This window comes from Pan paniscus, chromosome 1, assembly GCF_029289425.2.
Source record: "Pan paniscus chromosome 1, NHGRI_mPanPan1-v2.0_pri, whole genome shotgun sequence".
NCBI classification, from domain to species: Eukaryota; Metazoa; Chordata; class Mammalia; order Primates; family Hominidae; genus Pan; species Pan paniscus.
The window spans coordinates 671,235-685,959 of record NC_073249.2 but is presented as its reverse complement, the minus strand read 5'-3'; the positions used below and the strand labels follow the sequence as shown (position 1 = coordinate 685,959).

At 39.7% G+C, this 14,725-nt stretch overlaps 1 protein-coding gene across 1 annotated transcript; it reads left to right on the top strand.

Moving 5' to 3' along the window:
- The first annotated feature begins 13,227 nt into the window (after positions 1-13,227).
- On the top strand, positions 13,228-14,253 carry LOC100988794 (olfactory receptor 2M3-like). The gene has a single exon (XM_008968312.5). It carries the CDS (start codon positions 13,229-13,231, stop codon positions 14,165-14,167), a length of 939 nt encoding a protein of 312 aa, XP_008966560.5. The 5' UTR covers position 13,228; the 3' UTR covers positions 14,168-14,253.
- Positions 14,254-14,725: the final 472 nt, after the last annotated feature.

Below are 14,725 nucleotides of genomic sequence, written 5' to 3'. Positions count from 1 at the left end.
TTCCATAGTGGAGGCCACAGTTGGTGGGGTTATTCCCATGAACTATACTGAGTGTATGTTGTATCTGGCTCCTGAATATACTGAAATGTCTCCAGGACCTTGGTCTGTGGGGCTGGTGGTCTGCTTCAGGGTTCACAGATGGCTGGATTTTATTAGGTATGCTGATAAATGTGACTTTCCCTAGATGTCTGGGAAGAGTCCCACTGAATCACTGGATGGGCCACTGAGCTGGTTGCACTGCTTCAGTCCATGCTGAGACATGCTGGAGCTGAGACACAGAGATGTTTTAGGTCCACAGCAACAACGATCTTCTATCCTGTCTCTTGGTTTGAGGATAGTTATGCCTCCCAGTGGGTTCTTGGGTGAGTAGCTCTGCTCTCAGGCTGCAGTTGAGAAAACCTGGAGTCAACATATATGGCCACTTCAATGTCCACAATGTGAACAAAATTCGGGCATTATCCTTCAGAAGCACTACCAGATGTGCCTCCCTCTGAGTCCCCAGGCAGGCAGACGTGGTCTCAGTCTGCAAACACAAGGCACCAGAACCAAAATCAATGACATTTGAGAACCTGGTGAGAAACAGAGGTTGGCAAGCCTGCCACAGGGACTCTGATTGTTGCCTCTCCCTCCAGGACTCTGGCTGTATATAAATGCTCCCAGACCATAGCTGGGAGGTGCTAAAACCAAGCTTCAGGACTAATTCAGAATCTGCTATGGGTTCTATGTTGACAAGCTTGACATGGCTGCACCAGCAGGCAAGACTCCAAGAAGTTCCCTATGTAGGCAGGATTGCATGTAGACTGCAGCTGAAAGAGGCTAGATCTGATAGTCAGGGCCCTTTCTAGAGCTGCTATCTTAAAAAAGCCAGAAATCTTCCCCAGTGATTCAGATGAGTGATTCTCCAAACAAATTCTCATGCCTTTGGGATAGCTTCCCAACTGCAGCAAGAGGAGCTGGATCTGAGATTAGACCCCTTTAGAATCTGCTGTTGGATGAAGGCTGGCAAGCCTGTGCCAGTGGATGAGAATCACACATTTCTCTGCAGTTTTCTGCATAAGTGGGAGAGTTCCCTGGCTATGGCAAACAGTGGCTGGAATCATGACAGGGCTTTTGTCAGGATCTTCTTGGGGTCAGAGATCAGCAAGCCTATTTCAGTGGCTGAGTCTCCCAGTAGTTTCCTACACAGGTAGGCAAACTCCCTGGGCTGAAGCAGAGTGGGGCTGGAGTTAAGACAGTATCTATTCAGAGTTTACTCTGGGACAGAGGCCAACAAGCCTGTCCTGGTTGCACAGAGGAGTGAGTCTCCCTTTTAATCCTCTTGTGAACAGTACAAAGCTGGGATTACACCCAAGAGCAGCTGGAGGCAAGTTACAGGAAAGCTTTCAGGCCCACGGCTGGGACTGATGCAGGCACGCAGATGAGCCTGTCTGCTAAGGCACTACTGGGCATGATTCCTTCTGGACTCCTTGGCAGATGGTTTTGGTCACAGACACAAGGCTGAACAGGGCTATAACCAAGCCCTTTGGGGGAATGGGGCGATTTCCAGGTTCGTACCTGGGAGTCTAATTGGTGTGTCTGCCACCTAAGTGTGGGTCTTCACTCTCAAAACAACCTCCTCTGTCTTGGGCTCCACCAGGATTTCACAACTTCCCACCCGAATTCCAAGGCTCTCACAAAGAGACCTTTATTTGCAGATGTGTGCAAAATTCTTGTGGTGGTGGTGGGATACAAGTGGGTGACCTCCTATTCTGCTTTCTTGCTTGGAAGTTCATATTATTCATCAAAAAAGTGACAAAAGCTTCTTTATTAAGCATGGGTGAATCATATTTTCAAGTTGGAAATGCAATTACATGAAGCTTTACAAGAAAAAGTGAATGTTAACTTAAAGTACTGTAATTAAAGCCAAGGGACCAAATATCCTGGAGGAATTGGAAAAGTAAATCACAGAGGACTCAGTATAATTGTGTTGCAAGGGTTATCTCTAGAAATTTAAACATTTTCAGCGATTTTGAAGCCATATATCCTGTTGAAGACATCTGGAAAGTAAGATTTTAGGGATGGAGTTTAGTCCAAAATATCTAAGGCATTCTGGAGTTCAACCACAATGAATGAAATTGCATTTTGTTCAAAGGTTCTATATCAAAAATTATGCTATTTTAAAGTCCTCAAAAGAGGAAAGTAAATGTTTCATGTTAATCTGCAACACATCTCTTTATAGTCTCTGTGAAATTAAAGCAGTGTATTTCTATATTTCTCACAGTTTTTGAAAAAGACTAAATGAAATAATACCTGTGAACGTGCTAAGTCAATGTAAGGTATTATTTACAGCAAATAGAAAATACCATAAGTTAAGAATCATTGTAAGACTCCACTGGATCTTTTCTATTTGTTTGTGCTTTCAATAATTATGGAGGATGAATAGACTCCATCACTGTGTAAACCTCTTGTTTAAGAGCACATAAGAAATAAGCATATAGCTTACCAACAATCTAGTAAGAAAAACAGTATATCTTCAAAAATATTTTCTGTTGAGTAACAGTGAAGCTTATTGCAAGATTACCAAAAAATGTGTGACAAGATGTATATAATGACGGTAACAGTCAGCTGATGAATGCCTACTGTGATACAGTTATTTTAAGGAAAAAAATTTAAAGAAATAATTCATTATTCTTCATAGCAATTCTGTCATTGATGAGAAAATTTTTTTAAAAATCTCAGATATATTATTTAACTTGCCTGGTGGCAAGATTGTTGGTTCTAGAGCAGAAAGGTAAGCCCAGGTTTATCTAATTTAAAGGTTTTTGACATTTGCAATTTGTGTAAAACAGATAGTGTCCACATGTCTTCTGTGAGTTGAATAAGGCAGAGCTTGCTATCTGCAGAATGATGAAACAAGCATGGAGAAAAATGCATGTGTGCTGTAACTGGAAGAAGACATATGATTTACAGAGGTAAAGGATTATGGAGAAGAAAGATAATTTCGAGCAAGACAACCCTTCTGAGAAAGACCTAAGCTCATATTTTTGTATCATAGAGATCTGTAAGTAGAAATGCAAAGGAATTGTATTAGAAAAAGAGAACTGATGACTTGAAATAGAGGCTTGAACAATTTTCTGAAATTCCTCACAAACAAGATCAATAAGGAATGTAATCTGTTCTGTAAAAAAATTGAGACATTGAATGCCTTTGAGGAGAGTGCTATTAATAGAATCAAATGGTGTTTGGAGAAATTTAAAAATAATGTATTGTGATAGACTGAAGAATGTAAGATTAGTTTTATCCATAATCTCCAGGGGGTACAGATGCAAAGATTTTTGTCAAAGTACTTATGAACCTTTTTAAAAGACACCAGCAATCTTTTTTGTGAAATGTGATTTGAGGTTTCTGTCTGTAGGCAGCGGGGTGTATGTGATGGATAATTTCTAAGTTTCAGCAAGGATATTTTTTGCATGGCATTTTTGTCTAGAATGTAGTACCTGGTTTTCGCATCTATGTTTGGAAGTGGGGAGTGATTTGTCTATTGGCACAATGAAGCACATCTAGGGCAGACATGGAGCTTAGTTACCAACATTGAAGGACTGCTTCTTGCCTCATTTTCCTCTCCTTTGCTCCCTGTTCCTCTCAGTTTCTCTACAGCACCAACATTTCTTCTTTCAGTGTGAATTGCCTTTTGATACTCTGTCTATACTCAGTCAACATTGCTTCTTTTCTCTCTTCTTACTTCACGAACTTAAATTCCCCTTTCCTCAGACTATCTTTGTAAAACCCTTTTTAGCCTATATTTATAATTATTAAAAACCCAAACAAGCTGTTTAAAGTTGAATCTTAGATTCAAAATCTCATTAAGATATTTGGGACAAAGGTTACTAATTCCACACTACAAGAGATTTCACAAGAATCTATGATATGAACTTGTGACTAAATTTTCACAAAATTTATAAACAATGTTGTATTATACATTACGTTTTAAGCGTGCAACTCCAATGTCCATACTAACCTTTCATGCTAGTATAGCTCTAAATAAATGCGTCCTTCCGAATATCACTTAACTAGCTTTCACTAAGACATTGCTTATGTGAGGCTGAAGTGAAGGAGACAGCTGAGTGCTCAGAACTAAGTGCCTTGACAACCAGGAAACACTATTTACTTTAGTCTTCCACGATAGGACAGTAAAGAAAAGGATAATTTGTAAGATTGGCTTTGGCAAAAAGTGAGGTAATACAATGTAACACAATATAAATATATTCTTCTATGCAAACTAACCTTGAAAATATCTGAACTATGAAAATATTAGAGGAATATATAGGTTGAATCTCTCCATCTGCTACACTGTAGATATGTATTTCTTTACTAGGAACTAACAACTGAAAAATGTTTCTCAATTAATAAGAGAACAGCTCGGCTTGATCAGCTCTACCATCCCACACTGCTATTCTTCAGGTGGGTCCTAATATGGACTAAAGTGAACAGATAATTTTACATAAGTAGACAGAATGTGACAAGGTATACATTTAAAATATGCTGCAGTTTGTTGTTAATACAGTTGGCATGAAAAACAACTGTCAGCAAAAATGCGGATGTAAAATTAAACCTAATTAGAGTCAGGTCCTGTAATTGGTTAATAATGGGGACCAGGACATTTTAGTTCCCTCTATGATTCAAGCTATGTGTGTAGGGTTGTGATGAAACAGAAGAATAAGTCCCTGGCTAGGCAAAAACATAAATAAGGAGACAAATACAGGTCAAAAGGAACATGATCTACGGCGTTCCGCAGGATGCACCGCTTCCTTAAATTACTAATCTAATTTAGGTACAACTGGAAAGAATTGATGTTTAAGGTTCTTATTGTCTTTCAAGGATGCAGCACATTGGATTGAATGTTTTTTTTTTCTTTTTTTTTCTTTTTTTTTATTATTTCTTTTTCTTTTTCTTTTTTTTTTTTATTATACTTTAAGTTTTAGGGTACATGTGCACATTGTGCAGGTTAGTTACATATGTATACATGTGCCATGCTGGTGCACTGCACCCACTAACTCATCATCTAGCATTAGGTATATCTCCCAATGCTATCCCTCCCCACTCCCCCCACCCCACCACAGTCCCCAGAGTGTGATGTTCCCCTTCCTGTGTCCATGTGATCTCATTGTTCAATTCCCACCTATGAGTGAGAATATGCGGTGTTTGGTTTTTTGTTCTTGCAACAGTTAACTGAGAATCATGATTTCCAATTTCATCCATGTCCCTACAAAGGACATGAACTCATCATTTTTTATGGCTGCATAGTATTCCATGGTGTATATGTGCCACATTTTCTTAATCCAGTCTATCCTTGTTGGACATTTGGGTTGGTTCCAAGTCTTTGCTATTGTGAATAATGCCGCAATAAACATATGTGTGCATGTGTCTTTATAGCAGCATGATTTATAGTCCTTTGGGTATATACCCAGTAATGGGATGGCTGGGTCAAATGGTATTTCTAGTTCTAGATCCCTGAGGAATCGCCACACTGACTTCCACAATGGTTGAACTAGTTTACAGTCCCACCAACAGTGTAAAAGTGTTCCTATTTCTCCACATCCTCTCCAGCACCTGTTGTTTCCTGACTTTTTAATGATTGCCATTCTAACTGGTGTGAGATGGTATCTCATTGTGGTTTTGATTTGCATTTCTCTGATGGCCAGTGATGATGAGCATTTTTTCATGTGTTTTTTGGCTGCATAAATGTCTTCTTTTGAGAAGTGTCTGTTCATGTCCTTCACCCACTTTTTGATGGGGTTGTTTGTTTTTTTCTTGTAAATTAGTTTGAGTTCATTGTAGATTCTGGATATTAGCCCTTTGTCAGATAAGTAGGTTGCGAAAATTTTCTCCCATTTTGTAGGTTGCCTGATCACTCTGATGGTAGTTTCTTTTGCTGTGCAGAAGCGCTTTAGTTTAATTAGATCCCATTTGTCAATTTTGTCTTTTGTTGCCATCGCTTTTGGTGTTTTAGACATGAAGTCCTTGCCCATGCCTATGTCCTGAATGGTAATGCCTAGGTTTTCTTCTAGGGTTTTTATGGTTTTAGGTCTAATGTTTAGGTCTTTAATCCATCTTGAATTGATTCTTGTATAAGGTGTAAGGAAGGGATCCAATTTCAGCTTTCTACATATGGCTAGCCAGTTTTCCCAGCACCATTTATTAAATAGTGAATCCTTTCCCCATTGCTTGTTTTTCTCAGGTTTGTCAAAGATCAGATAGTTGTAGATACGCAGCATTATTTTTGAGGGCTCTGTTCTGTTCCATTGATCTATGTCTCTGTTTTGGTACCAGTACCATGCTGTTTTGGTTACTGTAGCCTTGTAGTATAGTTTGAAGTCAGGTAGTGTGATGCCTCCAGCTTTGTTCTTTTGGCTTAGGATTGACTTGGCAATGCGGGCTCTTTTTTGGTTCCATATGAACTTTAAAGTAGTTTTTTCCAATTCTGTGAAGAAAGTCATTGGTAGCTTTATGGGAATGGCATTGAATCCGTAAATTACCTTGGGCAGTATGGCCATTTTCATGATATTGATTCTTCCTACCCATGAGCATGGAATGTTCTTCCATTTCTTTGTATCCTCTTTTATTTCCTTGAGCAGTGGTTTGGAGTTCTCCTTGAAGAGGTCCTTCACATCCCTTGTAAGTTGGATTCCTAGGTATTTTATTCTCTTTGAAGCAATGGTGAATGGGAGTTCACTCATGATTTAGCTCTCTGTTTGTCTGTTGTTGGTGTGTAAGAATGCTTGTGACTTTTGTACATTGATTTTGTATCCTGAGACTTTGCTGAAGTTGCTTATCAGCTTAAGGAGATTTTGGGCTGAGACAATGGGGTTTTCCAGATATACAATCATGTCATCTGCAAACAGGGACAATTTGACTTCCTCTTTTCCTAATCGAATACCCTTTATTTCCTTCTCTTGCCTAATTGCCCTGGCCAGAACTTCCAACACTATGTTGAATAGGAGTGGTGAGAGAGGGCATCCCTGTCTTGTGCCAGTTTTCAAAGGGAATGCTTCCAGTTTTTGCCCATTCAGTATGATATTGGCTGTGGGTTTGTCATAGATAGCTCTTATTATTTTGAAATACGTCCCATCAATACCTAATTTATTGAGAGTTTTTAGCATGAAGGGTTGTTGAATTTTGTCAAAGGCTTTTTCTGCATCTATTGAGATAATCATGTGGTTTTGTCTTTGGCTCTGTTTATATGCTGGATTACATTTATTGATTTGCGTATATTGAACCAGCCTTGCATCCCAGGGATGAAGCCCACTTGATCATGGTGGATAAGCTTTTTGATGTGCTGCTGGATTCGTTTTGCCAGAATTTTGTTGAGGATTTTTGCATCAATGTTCATGAAGGATATTGGTCTAAAATTCTCTTTTTTGGTTGTGTCTCTGCCAGGCTTTGCTATCAGAATGATGCTGGCCTCATAAAATGAGTTAGGGAGGATTCCCTCTTTTTCTATTGATTGGAATAGTTTCAGAAGGAATGGTACCAGTTCCTCCTTGTACCTCTGGTAGAATTCAGCTGTGAATCCATCTGGTCCTGGACTCTTTTTGGTTGGTAAACTATTGATTATTGCCATAATTTCAGCTCCTGTTATTGGTCTATTCAGAGATTCAACTTCTTCCTGGTTTAGTCTTGGGAGAGTGTATGTGTCGAGGAATTTATCCATTTCTTCTAGATTTTCTAGTTTATTTGCATAGAGGTGTTTATAGTATTACCTGATGGTAGTTTGTATTTCTGTGGGATCAGTGGTGATATCCCCTTTATCATTTTTTATTGTGTCTATTTGATTCTTCTCTCTTTTTTTCTTTATTAGTCTTGCTAGCCATCTATCAATTTTGTTGATCCTTTCAAAAAACCAGCTCCTGGATTCATTAATTTTTTGAAGGGTTTTTTGTGTCTCTATTTCCTTCAGTTCTGCTCTGATTTTAGTTATTTCTTGCCTGCGGCTAGCTTTTGAATGTGTTTGCTCTTGCTTTTCTAGTTCTTTTAATTGTGATGTTAGGGTGTCAATTTTGGATCTTTTCTGCTTTCTCTTGTGGGCATTTAGTGCTATAAATTTCCCTCTACACACTGCTTTGAATGCGTCCCAGAGATTCTGGTATGTTGTGTCTTTGTTCTTGTTGGTTTCAAAGAACATCTTTATTTCTGCCTTCATTTCGTTATGTATCCAGTAGTCATTCAGGAGCAGGTTGTTCAGTTTCCATGTAGTTGAGCAGTTTTGAGTGAGATTCTGAATCCTGAGTTCTAGTTTGATTGCACTGTGGTCTGAGAGACAGATTGTTACAATCTCTGTTCTTTTACATTTGCTGAGGAGAGCTTTACTTCCAAGTATGTGGTCAATTTTGGAATAGGTGTGGTGTGGTGCTGAAAAAAATGTATATTCTGTTGATTTGGGGTGGAGAATTCTGTAGATGTCTATTAGGTCCCCTTGGTGCAGAGCTGAGTTCAATTCCTGGGTATCCTTGTTAACTTTCTGTCTCGTTGATCTGTCTAATGTTGACAGTGGGGTGTTAAAGTCTCCCATTATTAATGTGTGGGAGTCTAAGTCTCTTTGTAGGTCACTCAGGACTTGCTTTATGAATCTGGATGCTCCTGTATTGGGTGCATATATATTTAGGATAGTTAGCTCTTCTTGTTGAATTGATCCCTTTACCATTATGTAATGGCCTTCTTTGTCTCTTTTGATCTTTGTTGGTTGAAAGTCTGTTTTATCAGAGACTAGGATTGCAACCCCTGCCTTTTTTTGTTTTCCATTTGCTTGGTAGATCTTCCTCCATCCTTTTATTTTGAGCCTATGTGTGTCTCTGCACGTGAGATGGGTTTCCTGAATACAGCACACTGATGGGTCTTGACTCTTTATCCAATTTTCCAGTCTGTGTCTTTTAATTGGAGCATTTAGTCCATTTACATTTAAAGTTAATATTGTTATGTGTGAATTTGATCCTGTCATTATGATGTTAGCTGGTTATTTTGCTCGTTAGTTGATGCAGTTTCTTCCTAGTCTCGATGGTCTTTATATTTTGGCATGATTTTGCAGCGGCTGGTACCGGTTGTTCCTTTCCATGTTTAGCACTTCCTTCAGGAGCTCTTTTAGGGCAGGCCTGGTGGTGACAAAATCTCTCAGCATTTGCTTGTCTGTAAAGTATTTTATTTCTCCTTCACTTATGAAGCTTAGTTTGGCTGGATATGAAATTCTGGGTTGAAAATTCTTTTCTTTAAGAATGTTGAATATTGGCCCCCACTCTCTTCTGGCTTGTAGGGTTTCTGCCGAGAGATCTGCTGTTAGTCTGATGGGCTTCCCTTTGAGGGTAACCTGACCTTTCTCTCTGGCTGCCCTTAACATTTTTTCCTTCATTTCAACTTTGGTGAATCTGACAATGATGTGTCTTGGAGTTGCTCTTCTCGAGGAGTATCTCTGTGGCGTTCTCTGTATTTCCTGAATCTGAACGTTGGCCTGCCTTGCTAGATTGGGGAAGTTCTCCTGGATAATATCCTGCAGAGTGTTTTCCAACTTGGTTCCATTCTCCTCATCACTTTCAGGTACACCAATCAGACGTAGATTTGGTCTTTTCACATAGTCCCATATTTCTTGGAGGCTTTGCTCATTTCTTTTTATTCTTTTTTCTCTAAACTTCCCTTCTCGCTTCATTTCATTTATTTCATCTTCCATTGCTGATACCCTTTCTTCCAGTTGATCGCATCGGCTCCTGAGGCTTCTGCATTCTTCACGTAGTTCTCAAGCCTTGGTTTTCAGCTCCATCAGCTCCTTTAAGCACTTCTCTGTATTGGTTATTCTAGTTATACATTCTTCTAAATTTTTTTCAAAGTTTTCAACTTCTTTGCCTTTGGTTTGAATTTCCTCCTGTAGCTCAGAGTAATTTGATCGTCTGAAGCCTTCTTCTCTCAGCTCGTCAAAGTCATTCTCCATCCAGCTTCATTCCATTGCTGGTGAGGAACTGCGTTCCTTTGGAGGAGGAGAGGTGCTCTGCGTTTTAGAGTTTCCAGTTTTTCTGTTCTGTTTTTTCCCCATCTTTGTGGTTTTATCTACTTTTGGTCTTTGATGATGGTGATGTACAGATGTGTTTTTGGTGTGGATGTCCTTTCTGTTTGTTAGTTTTCCTTCTAACAGACAGGACCCTCAGCTGCAGGTCTGTTGGAATACCCTGCCGTGTGAGGTGTCAGTGTGCCCCTGCTGGGGGGGTGCCTCCCAGTTAGGCTGCTCGGGGGTCAGGGGTCAGGGACCCACTTGAGGAGGCAGTCTGCCCGTTCTCAGATCTCCAGCTGCATACTGGGAGAACCACTGCTCTCTTCAAAGCTGTCAGACAGGGACATTTAAGTCTGCAGAGGTTACTGCTGTCTTTTTGTTTGTCTGTGCCCTGCCCTAGAGTTGGAGCCTACAGAGGCAGGCAGGCCTCCTTGAGCTGTGGTGGGCTCCACCCAGTTCGAGCTTCCTGGCTGCTTTGTTTACCTAAGCAAGCCTGGGCAATGGCGGGTGCCCCTCCCCCAGCCTCGCTGCCGCCTTGCAGTTTGATCTCAGACTGCTGTGCTAGCAATCAGCGAGACTCCGTGGGCATAGGACCCTCTGAGCCAGGTGTGGGATATAATCTCGTGGTGTGCAGTTTTTTAAGCCGGTCCGAAAAGCGCAATATTCAGGTGGGAGTGACCCTATTTTCCAGGTGGGTCCGTCACCCCTTTCTTTGACTCGGAAAGGGAACTCCCTGACCCCTGGTGCTTCCCGAGTGAGGCAATGCCTCGCCCTGCTTTGGCTGGCGCACGGTGCGCGCACCCACTGACCCGCGCCTACTGTCTGGCACTCCCTAGTGAGATGAACCCGGTACCTCAGATGGAAATGCAGAAATCATCCGTCTTCTGCGTCGCTCATGCTCTTGATTGAATGTTTGTTCAACTGAAATATTGTTTTGTACAAAATGGAAAAAGTAGCACTTTTAGGAGCTGATATGTTAAATGTTGATTTTCCATAAATTTTTAGTATTTATGTTTCAGAACATGGGGAGAGAGATAATTTCACACAAGTATAACAACATGGATGAACTTGAAATAAAAAATACATATTGTTCATTAGAGGGACTGTAATTGAGCCAAGCAATGTGGTAATTTTCACTGGGCAATAAGTGTTAATCAACAAACATAAAAAATTATGGATATTTAAAAATGTTTTGGCCGGGCGCAGTGGCTCACGCCTGTAATCCCAGCACTTTGGGAGGCCGAGGTGGGTGGATCACGAGGTCAGGAGATCGAGACCATCTTGGCCAACACGGTGAAACCCCGTCTCTACTAAAAATACAAAAAATTAGCCAGGCGTGGTGGTGGGCACCTGTAATCCCAGCTACTCGGGAGGCTGAGGCAGGAGAATCGCTTGAACCTGGGAGTCGGAGGTTGCAGTGAGCCAAGATCGCCACTGCACTCCAGCATGGGCGACAGAGTGAGACTCTGTCTCTCTCTCTCTCTCTCTCTCTCTCTCTCTCTCTATATATATATATATATATATTGCAGAGTTTTCTGTGGGATGTATATTGAAAGGTTTGCACTAGGATGAACGATAGAAGAACATTTTAGAAAATATAATTAGTGATTGTTTTAAGAAAAGTGGGAGAAGTCAAAATATCTGAAAAAATTAAGTAGCATGTGTTTACACAATATGGGTTGAGTTTTTTAATAGCACTGTAAATGTGAAAAACATTTTAGAGAATTTAGAACTGATTAGGAATTTAGGATGTGGTGAACTCTAGAGTTATAACTAGAATATTGTTATATTCACAGAACTGGTGATTACTACATAGATAAAAATATTAAAAATTAACAAGACAGTGTGAACAATTTGTTCAAAGGGTATCAGGAGAGAAATAAAGGAAGCCAATTCCTTAATCCATGGAGAAAGAGGCACAAGAAGGAAACAAAATGAATGTAAAAATAGAAAATTAAAAGGATGCTACTTTTTAGCCACAAGAATGCTCTTAAAAGTGTCTTTCTAAAGACAACGAAGATCTTTTTTTTCTTAAACTAGGAATAGACTGTACTCCCTCCAATAGTATTTAATTTCAAAGGTTTGTGTTGTACAAACCATATCCCATGTAATGTTCTAAATACTTTAAAATCTAATTGCGTTTAGTCTTTATAACACCTTATAGATATTGTAAATATCAAACGTATGGAGTAGAAAACAGAGCTTACAGAAAATAATCACCCAACGTCACACAGCTGAAAGAGTTTGAAATTTGCTCTGATACTCTTGTGTAGCCTGGTTCTTCAGGAAAATAGACTATGCCTGACTGTCTTATGGACATATTTAATTTTTAGGGACCAGGGCCTATTGGTGAGCACCTTCTGCTGAAACTTACAGTTATTAGCAATAAGGATCAAGTAGCATACTCCTCATGTTGGTATTTTAATTTGTTCTCATTACCTGGCATTCAACTAATCATGTATCATTTTAGTTGTTTCCATCTACACTTTCCTAGGTGAAATTTTGTTAGCATCATAGTGTGAGGTGATTAGTTTCTGTGGGAAATACAATAGTAATGTAATGAAATTCCCCCAAACTCATGAGTATTTTCATGATTTCGGTGTAATTATAAAGGGATAATTTACATTACCTTTTTTTAAATTCTGGTAATATTTTAATTTAATTTAATTTTATTATTATTATACTTTAAGTTTTAGGGTACAGGTGCACAATGTGCAGGTTAGTTACATATGTATACATGTGCCATGTTGGTGTGCTGCACCCATTAACTCGTCATTTAGCATTAGGTATATCTCCTAAGGCTATCCCTCCCCCCTTCCCCCACCCCACAACAGTCCCCAGAGTGTGATGTTCCCCTTCCTGTGTCCATGTGTTCTCACTGTTCAGTTCCCACCTATGAGTGAGAACGTGCATTACATTACATTTTTTAGCTGACTTGTTGCTCAACTAGATTATAGAACTTGAGAAAAATCCCATGTTTTTACTATGAAACCTATCATATCCATTAGCTATGTACTGTGCATTAAAAAATCACATCAAGCTAAAAATAATTCTTAAAATTCCTAGTCTACAAATAAAAAATTTGATGCCCAGACAAATAATGTCCCCATGTTTGCATCGTGTAGACGTGTTGTTCTCCGAGGGAAATCCTTGATATTTCTGTGACGTAATTCTGGTTATTTCTCACACGTTGTATTCTCCACAGTGAACATATTGATCATGGCGTGGGAGAATCAGACCTTCATCTCTGACTTCATCCTCCTGGGAATCTTTAATCACAGCCCCACTCACACTTTTCTCTTCACTCTGGTCTTGGGCATCTTCTCAGTGACCTTCATGGGGAACTCTGCCATGGTTCTCCTCATCTATTTGGACACCCAGCTCCACACACCCATGTACCTCCTCCTCAGCCAACTGTCCCTCATGGACCTCATGCTCATCTGCACCACTGTACCCAAGATGGCCTTCAACTACTTGTCTGGAAAAAATTTTATCTCTCTGGCAAGTTGTGGAACTCAGATATTCTTCTATGTGTCCCTGCTTGGAGCTGAATGTTTCCTCTTGGCTGCAATGGCCTATGATCGGTATGTTGCCATTTGCCACCCATTAAGATACCCAGTCCTCATGAGCCAAAAAATCTGTGGTCTCATGGCTGCTGCTTCTTGGATTCTTGGCTCCCTTGATGGCATAACTGAAGTTGCAGTTGCACTGTCCTTCTCATACTGTGGTGCCCGGGAAATACGCCATTTTTTCTGTGACGTACCTGCCCTTCTTACTCTTTCATGCAATGACACCTTGATGTTTGAAAGGATGATATTCATCTGCTGTGTAATTATGCTTCTCTTCCCTGTAGCAATTATCATTGCTTCCTATGCTCGAGTTATGCTGGCTGTCATTCACATGGGATCTGGGGAGGGCCGCCGCAAAGCTTTTGCTACCTGCTCCTCCCACCTCATGGTTGTGGGAATGTACTATGGAGCGGCCATGTTTATGTACATGCGACCCACATCTGAACGTTCACCCACCCAGGACAAGATGGTATCTGTATTCTACACCATCCTCACTCCCATGCTGAATCCCCTCATCTACAGCCTCCGGAACAAAGAAGTGGCCAGAGGGTTCATGAAGATATTTGGGAAGGGCAAGTCTGAAGAGTAAATTGCCTAATTATATTTTGCTTTTTTCTTACATACTTTGCTTTATGCTTAAATTTATGTATTGAATTAAAGTAATCCAGAACCTAATATGTACTCATTTGTATATATTTACAGGTAGTAACATAAGATTAAGAAATTGCAAAAATTGTTTGCATTCTTGTTCATTCAAATATTTCATATTTTTGTTGTGATTAGTTCAATATATGGCTATAAGTATATATTTTTTCCAATAGAAAATGTACCTCCACATATTTTTTCCTTTTTAATATCATCTAACAAATGAGAGACATTTGTCAATCATAGTACCTCACTGTTTGACTGCATGTATTAAATCTGGTGTCTTTTAACATACATAGATTTATCCTTGAAAAACAAAGAATTCTACTAAGTTCAGTACCACACTTTGGACTAATCATTGTGTTAGTATGAATCACAAATTATTTATCTACTAAAAAGTATGCCTTTAGAATCATTATAAAAATGAAATGTAACTTAGATGGAGAAAAAAGATACGTAAGACTGAGGTTTGGGCATATTGTGCATGTCTTGTAATGGACAC

Excerpts from the sequence above, each read along its gene's own strand:
- LOC100988794 (XM_008968312.5), top strand. The coding sequence starts at position 13,229 with ATGGCGTGGGAGAATCAGACCTTCATCTCTGACTTCATCCTCCTGGGA.